This window comes from Rhinoderma darwinii, chromosome 3 (genome assembly GCF_050947455.1).
Source record: "Rhinoderma darwinii isolate aRhiDar2 chromosome 3, aRhiDar2.hap1, whole genome shotgun sequence".
Taxonomy (NCBI): domain Eukaryota; kingdom Metazoa; phylum Chordata; class Amphibia; order Anura; family Rhinodermatidae; genus Rhinoderma; species Rhinoderma darwinii.
This window is the reverse complement of record NC_134689.1, coordinates 400,682,603-400,695,876: the sequence shown is the minus strand read 5'-3', so window position 1 is coordinate 400,695,876 and position 13,274 is coordinate 400,682,603. Positions and strand designations below refer to the sequence as shown.

The 13,274-nt window shown below is 46.1% G+C and overlaps 1 protein-coding gene and 1 long non-coding RNA gene across 11 annotated transcripts in view; one reads left to right on the top strand and one right to left on the bottom strand.

Annotated features, from left to right (window-relative positions):
* LOC142750216 (uncharacterized) overlaps positions 1-13,274 on the bottom strand; it is a 212,875-nt gene that overhangs the window by 70,150 nt on the left and 129,451 nt on the right. The gene's annotated exons all lie outside the window — the stretch shown is intronic.
* CACNA1A (calcium voltage-gated channel subunit alpha1 A) overlaps positions 1-13,274 on the top strand; it is a 267,076-nt gene that overhangs the window by 243,795 nt on the left and 10,007 nt on the right. For all 7 annotated transcript variants that reach the window (XM_075859128.1, XM_075859126.1, XM_075859122.1 and 4 more), the window contains one exon: positions 11,205-11,403. In XM_075859128.1, the coding sequence (XP_075715243.1) occupies positions 11,205-11,403 (199 nt within the window). The remainder of the gene's footprint in view (positions 1-11,204; positions 11,404-13,274) is intronic.

Here is a 13,274-nt window from a genome sequence, read left to right as displayed (position 1 = left end):
GCACGCCAAATGCACATCACAGATATTATGTGATCTTAGCCTTTAGCTTGCTCATGTATGGCAAGTCAAAGGGAAAGAGGAACCCCACTAAATATTTAATATTCACAGACTGCTATTGGCCCATACTGTACCTCCATGTGCCTTCGATTTAATACAGAGGCAAACTGAAGTTTTTCTCACTAATTCATTCGACATCTGTGAGGATAAATATTGTGGCATGGTGCATTGAATGCCATATTACAAATCAGTGGCGTAACTACCGCTGTAGCAGCCATAGCAGCTGCTACGGGACCCGCGGAATGAGAGTGCCCGTGCCGCCACGGGCCTCCCCATGCCCGGAGGCTCCGCTAGCGGCCGCTATGGCTGCTACAGCAGTAGCGACACCACATTCAATAGTGTCTGCGTCCTTCGGATGCAGGTACTATTGAACACTATATAGGCTACTGTATACAGTGGCGTAGCTCTAGGGGTCGCAACGGTTGCAGATGCGACCAGGCCCCTAAACCTGGGGGGCCCTGCGGGTCCCCATAGCCACACAGCGCTCACCGCGCTGGTCCCGCTTCCTGAATGCTGGAGTAAGGAGCTGACAGCTCCATGCCCCAGCATTCACTCAGGCATGAGCGGCTCAGCGCAGGCAGGCGCGATGTAGTATCGTCATCGCCTGTCTGCGCTGAGTCACTCACAGCACAGACCGGAGGAGAAGGATCCTCTACCCGTCGTGGGAACGGGGATAGGTTATAGTTATTATGTTATTATTTTTCTATTAGGCACTATGGGGCATTATACTGGGTAGGGAAGGGGGAGGATATGGTGGCTGCTATAGGAGCATTTTACTATATGGGGCGGCATTATACTGTATGGGGGCATTATACGGTGGAAGCAGCTATGGGGGGTATTATACTGTGGGGACAGCTATGGGGGGGCATTATACTGTATGGGGGCATTATACTGTGGGGACAGCTATGGGGGGGCATTATACTGTATGGGGGCATTATACTGTGGGGACAGCTATGGATGGCATTATACTGTGTGGGCAGCTATGGGGGGAATTATATTGTAGGGGAAACTATGGGGGCATTATACTGTGTGGGGGCAGCTATGAGGGGCATTATACTGTGGGGCAGCTATGAGGGGCATTATACTGTGGGGACGGCTATGGGGAATTATACTGCGTGGGGCAGCTATGGGGGCATTATACTGCGTGGGGCAGCTATGGGGGCATTATACTGTGTGGGGCAGTATGGGGGTCATTATACTGTGTGGGGGCAGCTATGGGGGGCATTATACTGGGGGGCAGCTATAAGGGTATTATGCTGCATGGGGACAGTTATGGGGAATTATGCTGTATGGGGGAATTTGGGCATTTTACTGTATGGGTCATGTGCGGGCATTATACTTTATGGGGCATCTGTGTGGGCATTATACTGTATGGGGCATTAAACTTTATGGTGGCAGCTATTGGGGCATTGTACTGTGTGGGTTGAACCGGGTGTGTATGAGCGGGGATTGGGTGGGATTAGAGGCGTGGCTTAAAAGAAAAAAAATTGTTGTTGCGCGCCACATCGATTGTCCCTCTTTGTGATACTTGAAAGTATATCACTGTCTACAGGGAGGGCTGTATAGCACTGTATGGGGAGGCTGTATAGCAATGTCTACATGAGGGGCTGTATAGCACTGTATGGGGAGGCTGTATAGCACTGTATGGGGAGGCTGTATAGCACTGTCTACAGGGGGGGGCTGTATAGCACCGTCCACAGGAGAGGGGCTGTTTAGCACTGTCTACAGGGGGGCTGTATAGCACTGTCTATAGGGGGGGCTGTATAACACTGTCTATAGGGGGGATGTATAGCACTGTCTACAGGGGGGCTGTATAGCACTGTCTACAGGGGGGCTGTATAGCACTGTCTAAAGGAGGGGGCTGTATGGCACTATTTACAGGGGGCACTATCTACAAGGCCAGTCTGTCTGTGGCACCCAGGGGAGGGGGGCCAGTCAAAAGTTTGTTATGGGGCCCAGTGTTTCCTAGTTACGCCCCTATTACAGCTGTAGTCTCACCAAGGAGATTCTAGGGGAAAGTGTGCTGCTGTATAGAGATACTATACAGCAGCACAGAGAGGGTTTACAGCTCCGTAATACGAATCCTTAAGTATTGTGTGCACTGCTGTACTTGGAAAATCTGGCCACCACCATCCAAATAACTAAACAGGTAAATAAGTCATACAAATATATAATAAAATCCATGAAAATATGAACCCAGGGATCAAGCAGTGGAAGTAGACCGCCATATCTCTGCCGGGAGGTGTTCTTGTGCACAGACAGAGCAGTGTCTTTCACATCTTAGACCATGTGAGCCACCAGTACACCACATCAATTCCAGAGACTTGTAGATGCCGGTAGACCAGCCACTTTGGAACTTTGTCCCAATTAAAGAATTTTTCTTCCATGTTTTTTGAACACAAAGGTTTTACCTGGAGTTATGTCACGAAGAGGAGTGTCAGAAAATTGGAACATGTGAGAAGGGTGAGAAATCTTCGGATCGAAGGATCAGGACAGAGCATCAGCCTTTGAGTTTTTCTTAACAGGATGGAAGCGTAGCTCAGTCAAATTGGGAGAAACACAGAGAGGATTTTTTGAGAAAAAAACCCCAGACCAGAATTTTCCAAAAGAGTTCTTTTACAAATTAACTTCTCAACTCCCACAGATAAAGCATTAATTTCCATAACGGACTGACAGCTGAAGTCAGGGCACTGAAGAACTGGAACAGAAGCAAATTCCTTTTTAACGTTTCAAAGGCTTACACAGCTTTGGTTGGACATATTTTAGAAACTGCTCCTGGGAAAGTCAAAGCAGAGATGGGAGCCACTAGGAAGAAGTGATGGATGAAATGGCCTTAATAGTTTGTGAACCCCAAAAAACGCTGGATCGCTTTTAGCCGCTGAGGCAGGAGCCAAGACGAGACCAAAGAGAGTTTAGGGGGATCCATTTCCAATTTGCAGACATACTATATTCCAGAAATGGCAGCTGTCAGTGGCGTAACTACCGCTATAGCAGCCATAGCGGCTGCTACGGGGCCCGCAGCATGAGGGGGCCCGCAGCATGAGGGGGCCCGTGCCACCCGCCGGCACGGGCCCCCTTTCCGATGGCCAGAGGCTCCGCTAGCAGCCGCTATGGCTGCTACAGCGCGATGCCACTGAAGGGGTTGTTCCTACAAAAGACATGCATCCCCTATCCACCGAAAGTCCCCCGAAGTTCTCCATGACAAACCTCGGACTTCCGGGGTCTGTCTGCAGCTCCATAGAAATGAATCGCACTTGTGCGCATGCGTGACCAGCGCACCTTTCATTTTTATTGAACTGCGCAGACGCCGGAAGTCCGAAGTTTGTCATGGAGAACTTCGGGGGACTTTTTAGTCCCCCGTTCTCCTTATCACTGCCAGCGATCACACATGGGGATACATTTCTTTTGTAGGTCAAACTATAGGCCGTTTTTTTTTTGGGGGGGGGGGTCTGTATCGCGTTATCTACAGGGGGGTTCTGTATGGTGTTATCTACAGGGGTGACTCTTTATGGCGTTATTTACAGGGGGGTCTGTATCGCGTTATCTACAGAGGGTGTCTGTATGGCGTTATCTACAGGGGGGATTTGGGGCTGTAAGAGGTTATCTACAGGGGGGCTGTATGGCGTTATCTACAGGGGGCTGTATGTCATTATCTACAGAGGGGGCTGTATGGCGTTATCTACAGAGGGGCTGTATGGCGTTATCTACAGGGAGGCTGTATGGCGTTATCTACAGGGGGGGCTGTATGGCGTTATCTACAGAGGGGGCTGTATGGCGTTATCTACAGAGGGGGCTGTATGGCGTTATCTACAGGGGGGCTGTATGGCGTTATCTACAGGGGGGCTGTATGGCATTATCTACAGGGGGATTTGGGGCTGCAAGACGTTATCTACAGGGGGGTTGTAAGGCGTTATCTACAGGGGGCTGTGTATGGTGCGATCTATAGGGGGGCGCTGTGTGGTGGAATCTATAGGGAGGCAGTATCTACAAGGGGGGTTGTGTGATACCCAGCGGAGGGGGGGCCCCAGTCAAAAGTTTGCTATGGGGCCCAGTCTTTCCTAGTTACGCCCCTGGCAGCTGTGACATATCAAACATGTACTTCTCGAGTTTAGCAAATAGCTTATAGTCTCATAGGGGCTACAGATCAGTCTTTACATAAGTACCATGTGAATGGACATCTAGGGAGAAAATGAGGATGACCCGGAAAATTTAATTTACAAATTCCTGCCAGATGTTTCCCTGATGAAGCCGGTGGTAACTGCGAAACATGTCAGGGAGATTGATAAGTAGTGAATATTGAATTCACACATCTGGAGAGAACGAATGATAAAAAGATACCGTGTTTCAGTGAGGATGTAAACATGGCTATACTATGGCACCATTGCCACTGCTTTCTTACGCATTTGACTTATGCGCTGAGAAAGCTGCCAACGCATACATTAAATGTACCACTAGGATCCCATTATACCGACAAGAGCCAAGAGTGTCCTTTTGGGCCCAGTCGGGTGGCATACGTCTGGGATACCGTTTCGCTGGATAGAAAATCGCATAGTCGAGGCATCCCGCAAAAAAAGGGTACAGCGCAGTATACGGTTTTTATAACATGAGAGTCTATTGGTGACCGATGCCACTGTATGGCCTCTGTCACAGCCTCTGGAGACCATAAACACAGTGTGAAAGTGGCCTAAACGAACAATAATAGATACAGTAGCGACACAAAGTCACAAAAAATACATTACAGCAGCGACTTGCCTTTAGACATCTTTTGCCTTAGACAGTTGGACAGCAACGTAATCCTGAAAAGTGAAATGTAGCGAAAGCTATATTCTTTAACACATATAATTAATAAGTTACATAATAAAAGGACATAACTTGTGTTTTCAATTATTTTAATAATAAACTCGTTAATTGCACTTTATATAGTTGATGAAAAATTGTGTTTAGGTCTATGCACTGTTAGAGTTGAGTCTAAACAGTGAGTTTCAGTAAAAGCCTTTTGTAGACTAATATCATATCAGGCAGAATGTATCTGGGATGTTGCATAGCAACAATCAAGCAGTGCACTGGGTGACCACCACATATCTTCTCAGCCCTGTGTATTCTAATGTTGTCACTGAATCTCCTCCTGGCTGCTTCCTGTTTATGATGTAAGGCTGTTGCTAACCAATCATGTTTGCCCCTCTCTGCAGTGGGCTAGAGTTTACACACTGTCTTTAAGATTATACTCGCTGCTGCACAGGGCGCAGTCTGCAGCCTCTCCTGGGCCTTAGACCTGCATCTGTAGCGATCCAGCGTCCTGCACACTATTTGGAATCATCTATGTAATTATAGCTTTCGATGATGTGATCTGGCCACATCTCCCTATGTGATGTCTGGGCAAGGCACCATGGCACATGTAGTTACAAGAGTGGCTGCGGGCAGACAATGATTTCTACAATCAAGATCGGTTGGCAGCAATTGGATTAGTTTCTTCTAAAAAGCAAGTTAGAGGGGGCACGGGGGTTAAAAGAAGTATGTTGTTATAATGTGGGCAGGTGATGGGTGTCTAACAAAGGCGCCCGGGTCTACCAGAGGCATGAGGCCTAATAGATGCCTGACAGGCCCCTCCCCCACCTCAAAAAAAGAATAAATTTTTCAATGAAAAATAATTTACGATTTTAAAATATCAAACAATAAAAAAATAGATATATGGTATCGCCAAAATCGTAAAGACCCATAGAATAAACATAACAAATCTAAAAAAAAATTGAAAAACAATGGCAGATTTTGCTTTTTTTCTCCCAATTTCCTCTAAAAAACAAATGAATACAAGCTTATCAATAAATTGTACTCCAAAATGGTGGTAAAAAAATAGAACTGCAAAAAATAATCCCTGGTACGGCTACATCAAAATAACAAAGCAGAAACAGTAAAAAAAAATAAAAAAAAATTGCTAATATTTTATTGTGCAAAAGTACCACAGTTGTAACGACCCGTATAATAAAGCGTAAAAAAAAGGCTAAAAAATTATGTTGGAATTGATTTTTTTTCCCATCCCCCAAAAAGAAATAAAACTTAAAGAGGCTCTGTCACCAGATTTTGCAGCCCCTATCTGCTATTGCAGCAGATCGGCGCTGCAATGTAGATTACAGTAACGTTTTTATTTTTAAAAAACTAGCATTTTTGGCCAAGTTATGACCATTTTCGTATTTATGCAAATGAGGCTTGCAAAAGTCCAAGTGGGCGTGTTTACAGTAAAAGTACAACTGGGCGTGTATTATGTGCGTACATCGGGCGTGTTTACTACTTTTACTAGCTGGGCGTTCTGATTAGAAGTATCATCCACTTCTCTTCACAACGCCCAGCTTCTGGCAGTGCAGATCTGTGACGTCACTCACAGGTCCTGCATCGTGTCGGCACCAGAGGCTACAGTTGATTCTGCAGCAGCATCAGCATTTGTAGGTAAGTAGCTACATGGACTTACCTGCAAACGCCGATGCTGCTGCAGAATCATCTGTAGCCTCTGGTGCCGATGTGTCCTGACACGATGCAGGACCTGTGAGTGACGTCACAGCGTGATCTCTCGAGAACACGCTGTGTCTGCACTGCCAGAAGCTGGGCGTTGTGAAGAGAAGTGGATGATACTTCTCATCAGAACGCCCAGCTAGTAAAAGTAGTAAACACGCCCCGATGTACGCACATAATACACGCCCAGTTGGACTTTTACTTTTCAACACGCCCAGTTGTACTTTTGCAAGCCTCATTTGCATAAATACGAAAATGGTCATAACTTGGCCAAAAATGCTAGTTTTTTAAAAATAAAAACGTTACTCTTATCTACATTGCAGCGCCGATCTGCTGCAATAGGAGATAGGGGCTGCAAAATCTGGTGACAGAGCCTCTTTAAAGGAGTTGGTATTCAGTAATACATTGTAAACATTATTTTAATAAACTTATTAAAGGGGTCATCTGGGTTATTAAAATTAATGGCTTATCCGTAGGATATGCCATCAATATTAGATCAGTGGGGGTCCGACTGTCGGCGTTCATAAGCCACGACCAGTTGCTATAACAGCTACATCTTAGGGCTGCCCGCCGCTCCGATCCGCAATATGGCCACTACAGATGGAGAAGCATGTGACCAGATATGCCACTCTGCATCCTCCATAGTAACACACTGCACCTGTGCTCGTTTTCTGGACGCAGTGTGTTACAGTGGAGGATGCAGAGTGACGGGTCTGGTCACATGCTCCGCCATCTGCAGCCATATTATGGACGGAAGCTGCAGAAGTTCTCATTCGGTTAAAATGACGGGAAACGAAAAAAGCAATGGCTCTTCAATTGCGGCATTAAAAAATAGAAAAAAGAAACGCTGAGTCCTGGAGGTCCAAAATAGGCTGACAGTAGTTGTCCCAGAATCGACAAGCGACCCATACCTTTCGTGAAAACGGGGGTCCTGAACCCCCCCATCATCCTCCTCACTGCAATCCCCCCCACCCGCAGTGAGGAGGAGATATATTGTTTTCTATGTACACCTAGCCCATAAGAACAGGCCACGCCACACTAACAGCTACAGTGTCAGGAGGCTGCCCCCTGATATACAATGCTATCAGAGCACCCCCAATAGAATGTAATGATAAAATTCTGTCTGCCTTTAGCCGTCACTAGAGGGCGCTCACTACATACATATTTATACAGCTAGCTTTCTCTAATGGTGACTGCATTTTGTGGGATATTTGCTTGCTTTGCTGGAGCTGCAGGAGATGTTCCCTATTTCAGCTCCCAGACAATGTGGGAGAGTAGCCGTGGATGCTTATATGTTAGATTTAATATCAGTGCTGCTGGTTTAATTGAAGTTGGGTCTATCATTAGCTTTTTTTTAAGTTTTTGAAATCCGCTTCCTTACTGCATCCCAAGATATATCTGAGAAGCCATATTGTTTTTCCGCCTCCTGAATATGGTTTTCTTAACTCTTTTATGCTTGGAGACAGCATGCCTTAGTATGGCTATAGCAGCAGATAGAAACCAAACCATATGTGATATATTTTATTTGATCAAATATATTACCACTCTTTGGACTCATCATTGGATTGTCAATGATAAAGGGGCTATTTCACTAAGACAGCACCATTCCATATGACCTATCAGACTTCATAGAGCAGGGTTCCCCACTGAGACAGAGCGCCTGGTCTCGCTCTGGTGAATGCGGCCCTTTCATGTATTAGGGCGCTTTTCACATCAGTGTCGGGGCTTTTGTTCATCGGTGCGGTCAGACATTTCCGTCGGAGGAACCAATGAACGGAAACCATAGCTTCCGTTTGCATTACCATTGATTTCAATGGTAATGCTACCGTTGCAGTTGGTTTCCATTCCGTCAAGTTTCAGGGTTTTCTTGCGGAAACAATAGCGAAGTCGATTGAGTTATTGTTTTCACAAAAAAAAATGGAAACTTTACGGAATGGAAACAAACGGAAACCAACTGCAATGGAAGCATTACCATTGAAATCAATGGGAATGCAAACGGAAGCTATGGTTTCCGTTCATCGGTTCCTCCGACGGAAAGGTCGAAAGGAACCGATGAACAGAAGCCCAACGCTGATGTGAACAGGCCCTTACATGGACAACCCTACATTTCAATGGCTGACATGTAAAACGACGTTTTCGCCTTCAGTGCCTGGGCCAGGTTCATTAGAAAAAAGGGGTTATATTCATGAGACAAACTCTTTAGTGACTGCCCCAAATGTGCCGCCAAATAGATTTTTGCTGTGACTAATCCGCATTCTGTCTGACGTTTATAATATAGGGTTTATATTAGGGTATAAACCATATAAGAGAATTTCCTAGATACAGAAGGAAGGAGTTCTGTACAGGTTATTATTCCTCTTGGCATCTTCCTGCCTGTGGTGGCTTCCATCCAGTAAATCTCGGTTAGGGCCACAGTATTACATCACACATAGCCCTAACTGGAAGAATCACTGTAGAAACACTGGTAACATGAGATGATGGCGGTGACATGACAATAACTTTTCGATTTTCCCACTGACACCTTTCCCCCACTTGCTCCCATAGTCCTTCAAAATACATTGGACCCCATTACAACAATTTGCATAATGAAAATCTATGGACAAAATGACAATAATATTCATACTTCCAAAGATTGAAATCCCAAATCGCAGGTCATTTTAAGACCCGCCCCTATACAACCTAGCATTTTTAATGTAAATTTACCTATGCCCCGCCCCTTTGGCATCTAGTTCTCAGAAGAGTCCTACAAACATCAGGACTGTTAGCAGATGTTTGTCATCTTATGTAGTGCTATAAACTATAAAACATTATATACAAGTGATACACATAAACACATAAAAAAGAATGCAGCTTACAGTTCACAGGACACATGCAGATCAGGGTTGCCAACCTCCACTTCAGAAATTTCTGGACAACTGAGCTAAAATTCACGGACAGACCAAAATTTTTACGGACACATTACAAAATTGTTGCCTGTGCAGTGTTCTAGGAGTGACTCACCAATCACAGCTCCTCTTGTAGCTTTCACCCGCTAACTTAGGTGATGTTTTCTCTCATTAGTCGTTCACTTTCCCTTTTTTTCTCCATCCGGCCACGACTCATCTTTGCAGAATGTGACACACAGACATGTTGGCTTCTCGCTTTTCCAGCACCTCCCCGCCTATACCCCATCCTCTAAACAAACTCGTAATCCACAGCGCCCCAGATGGTAATAATCATCCCTCAGTGCTCGACACAAAAAAAGTGCCCCCATCCGTAACCATGCCCCCTGCAGATAACACCACACACAGTCCCTTTTGTAGATAGCCACACAGCTCCCCCTTGTAAATAACGCCACACAGCCCCCCTTGTATATAGTACCACACACAGCCCCCCTATATATAGCGCCAGACACAGCCCCCCATGTAGATAGTACCACACACAGCCCCCCTGTAGATAGCGCCACACACAGCCACCCTGTAGATAGCGCCACACACAGCCCCCCATGTATATAGCACCACACACAGCCCCCCTGTATATAGCGTCACACACAGCCCCTGTATATAGCGTCACACACAGCACCCTGTATATAGCGCCACACACAACCCCCCCTGTATATAGCACCACACACAGCCCCCCACCTCCTGTATATAGCGCCACACACAGCCTGCCCTTGTAGATAGCGCCACACACAGCCCCCCTTCTAGATAGCGTCACACACAGCCCCCCTTGTAGATAGCTAGATAGCGACACACAGACCCCCCTTGTAGATAGCGCCACACACAGCCCCCTTGTATATAGTGCCACACAGCTCCCCTGTGTAGCCACACAAAGCGCCCCCCCTTCCCTTGTACTTAATGCAAACAGAGCGGAGAGCGGTAGCCTAACACTACCACTCTCCGCTCTGCCTGACACCACTCACCGTCAGGAGGAGGAGGTGGTCATGCGGCGAAGCAAAGCGGCGGAGGATCACTTTGAATGGGGTCGGCGACGGCACAGGACTGGACCAGACCCCTGACCCGAGACACCTGACCTCATATCAGGTGACTGGATTGGTCCACTCCCAGACCCAGCACCGACCTCACTTGGCAGCGGCCGGCCTGCATATTTTCAGGTTCCACAGAATATGAAAATATGCCCGGCCGTGGCCTACTATTCCTTTGCACTGCGCATGTGAATTTTGGCGCATGCGCAGTGCAAAGTTCCAGGAGACTGACGAAAATCCCGGACGGTGCTTTTTTCTGCCGGACGCTACAGACGGCAGAAAAAAACACCCATTTTTGCGGACTGTCTGTAAATTTACAGACGGTTGGCAACCCTGATGCAGATATATGGTAAATGAGAGCCCTGACCATAAAAGCTTAAAGGGGCTGTCCAGGATTAGAAAAAAAGGTTTGCTTATTTTGCAGAAACAGAATCAGTCTTCTCCATGGACTAGATCTGGTATTCAGCTGAATAGGGCTGAGCTGCAATACCAGATACAACCACGGATAAGAGTGGCACAAGAGACCCTATTTTCCAATACAGGACAACCCCGTTAAAACCTGTGAAATGTATTTAATGTGCAAAACGTTTCTTTATACTTTTCACATAAAGTTTATCTTATTTCTGCCTGTGGTAAGCTGTGACTGGACACTTAACATTACCTTATTCCCAATTTGCAGACTATTACAGATGGAAGCCCAATGAAACGTTCTACTTCTATGCTTGGTCATTCTCGGTCCAAAGGCATTCGTCTAAATGAATACTCATTGGAGAGAGTCACCCCTGATGAAGGCCCTCGCCCCGGACACCAACGCAGGAGAGAGCGTGGACATCGGGTGTCTGAGCGATCATTAACTCACTATGTGGATATGGAATCAGGTTTGTACATTTTCCTCTCTTTTTAAGCTGGGCCTTACGGTGACTTTGGCCGTGACAACTGCATTGCAAATGATGAAAGTGAAATGAGACAGGTTCCGATTTTGTGCGACTGTCAACCTGCAAGTCGCAAGGCGGCCACATTTACTTTCATTACCTATATTACACTTTTCTTATTTTTTTTTATACATAATCTGGTAAAATGTTTTACAGCTTATCTGGTATCCTTACTGGGGATCATTTTAGGCAATGTATTGGGCATCTGAGGCACAGCTGCTTATGGAGGTGTCTGAGGCTGACAAACACAAAGTTAAAGGGGTTGTCCAGGCACGGACAACTGATGACCTTTCCACAGGTTAGGTCATCTGTATATGATCAGTGGGGGTCCGACACCCAGACTTTGCGCCGATCAGCTGCTCCGGCTGGCTTCAAGCACCGGATGTCCATGCTGGAAGCAGATGGCTCCGGTCACGAAATAGAGGACAAGGTGTAGTACTGCTCCTATTCAAGTGAATAGGAGCGGAGTTGCTGTTCTGCAGCTCGGCCACTATGCAGTGTATGGAGCCATCTGCTTCTGGCTCAGAATACTGCACATCCTGCATAACATCCGGTGCCCACAGGCAGCCGGGGCATCTGTTCAGTGCGGGGTCCAGATGTCAAACCCCCACCAATCATATAATGAAGACTTATCCTATGGTCATCAGCTGTCCTTGACTGGGCAACCCCTTTAAAAGGACACTCACTTTTCAAACAACTTACGATAATCTAATATGATACCTGATATATAGCAACTTAAAATTGTGTGGTTTTATCCATGCAAATTCTGTGTGAAGTTACTGCCACTAGGTGTCTCCCTTCCTGTAATCTGCTGTCCACCTCCTGTAGTCAAGCAATGTCCGTCCCAGGCTTCAGAACAGAATTTACAGACTGCAGAAAGTGGGGGGGGGGTGTCACTTCACTGCCTGCTATACAAGTCTATGGGGAGGGGAATGTGAGCAGGAGGAGTCAACAACAGGCACTGCATACAAGTCTATGGAGGGGGGCTCAGGGGGAGGAAGCAGCAGAAGAGTGAGAAAAACACAGGCTACTGGTAAGATTTCTATGTCACCCCAGTACTGGATTCTCAGCTATACTGGTCTGTACTGCTGTATAATCTCCTCCATGCTGCTGCAGCTTCTATACATATGTGATAGAGATAGGTGAGCAGGATTCTCCTCGTCTATGTGTGCAGTGTATAGAAGACTTGATAGCCATTAGGCTCCACCGACTAGATCAGAGACAACTGAGAATTAGAGATAGAGCCTGCAGAGGGTAAAACTGTTAAAAAAAATAAATACAGAATATAAGTCATATAATGGCCAGAAATAGTGTTATTCCTCATGCACACATATGAGAGCTTATTCTGAAAAGTCATCTGAAAAGTTAGGTACGCTTTAAGGGTATGTTCACACGCAGTGGTTTCAGACGGAATTCGGGCGCCCCTAATACGCCTACAAACATCTGCCCATTGCTTTCAATGGGAATTACGATGTTCTGTTCCCAGGAGTCTTTATTTTAAGTGTTATTGTCAAAATACGGCGCGTAAAATGACAGCTCGTCAAAAGAAGTGCAGGACACTTCTTGGGATGTTTTTGGAGCCATTTTTCATTGACTCGATTGAAAAACAGCTCCAATAACGTCCGTAAAATACGCAGCGAAAAACATGAGTATTTACAAAAACGTCTGAAAATCAGGCGAAAACAGCTCCGTAATTTCGGACGTATTTTGCTACTGCGTGTGAACATACCCTAAGGCTGAAAAAAAATCTTCCCAACACTGCATAAGTTGCTGCTTAAAGTTTTGTTGCCATATCACTTTCTCTCAACAAGACAAGA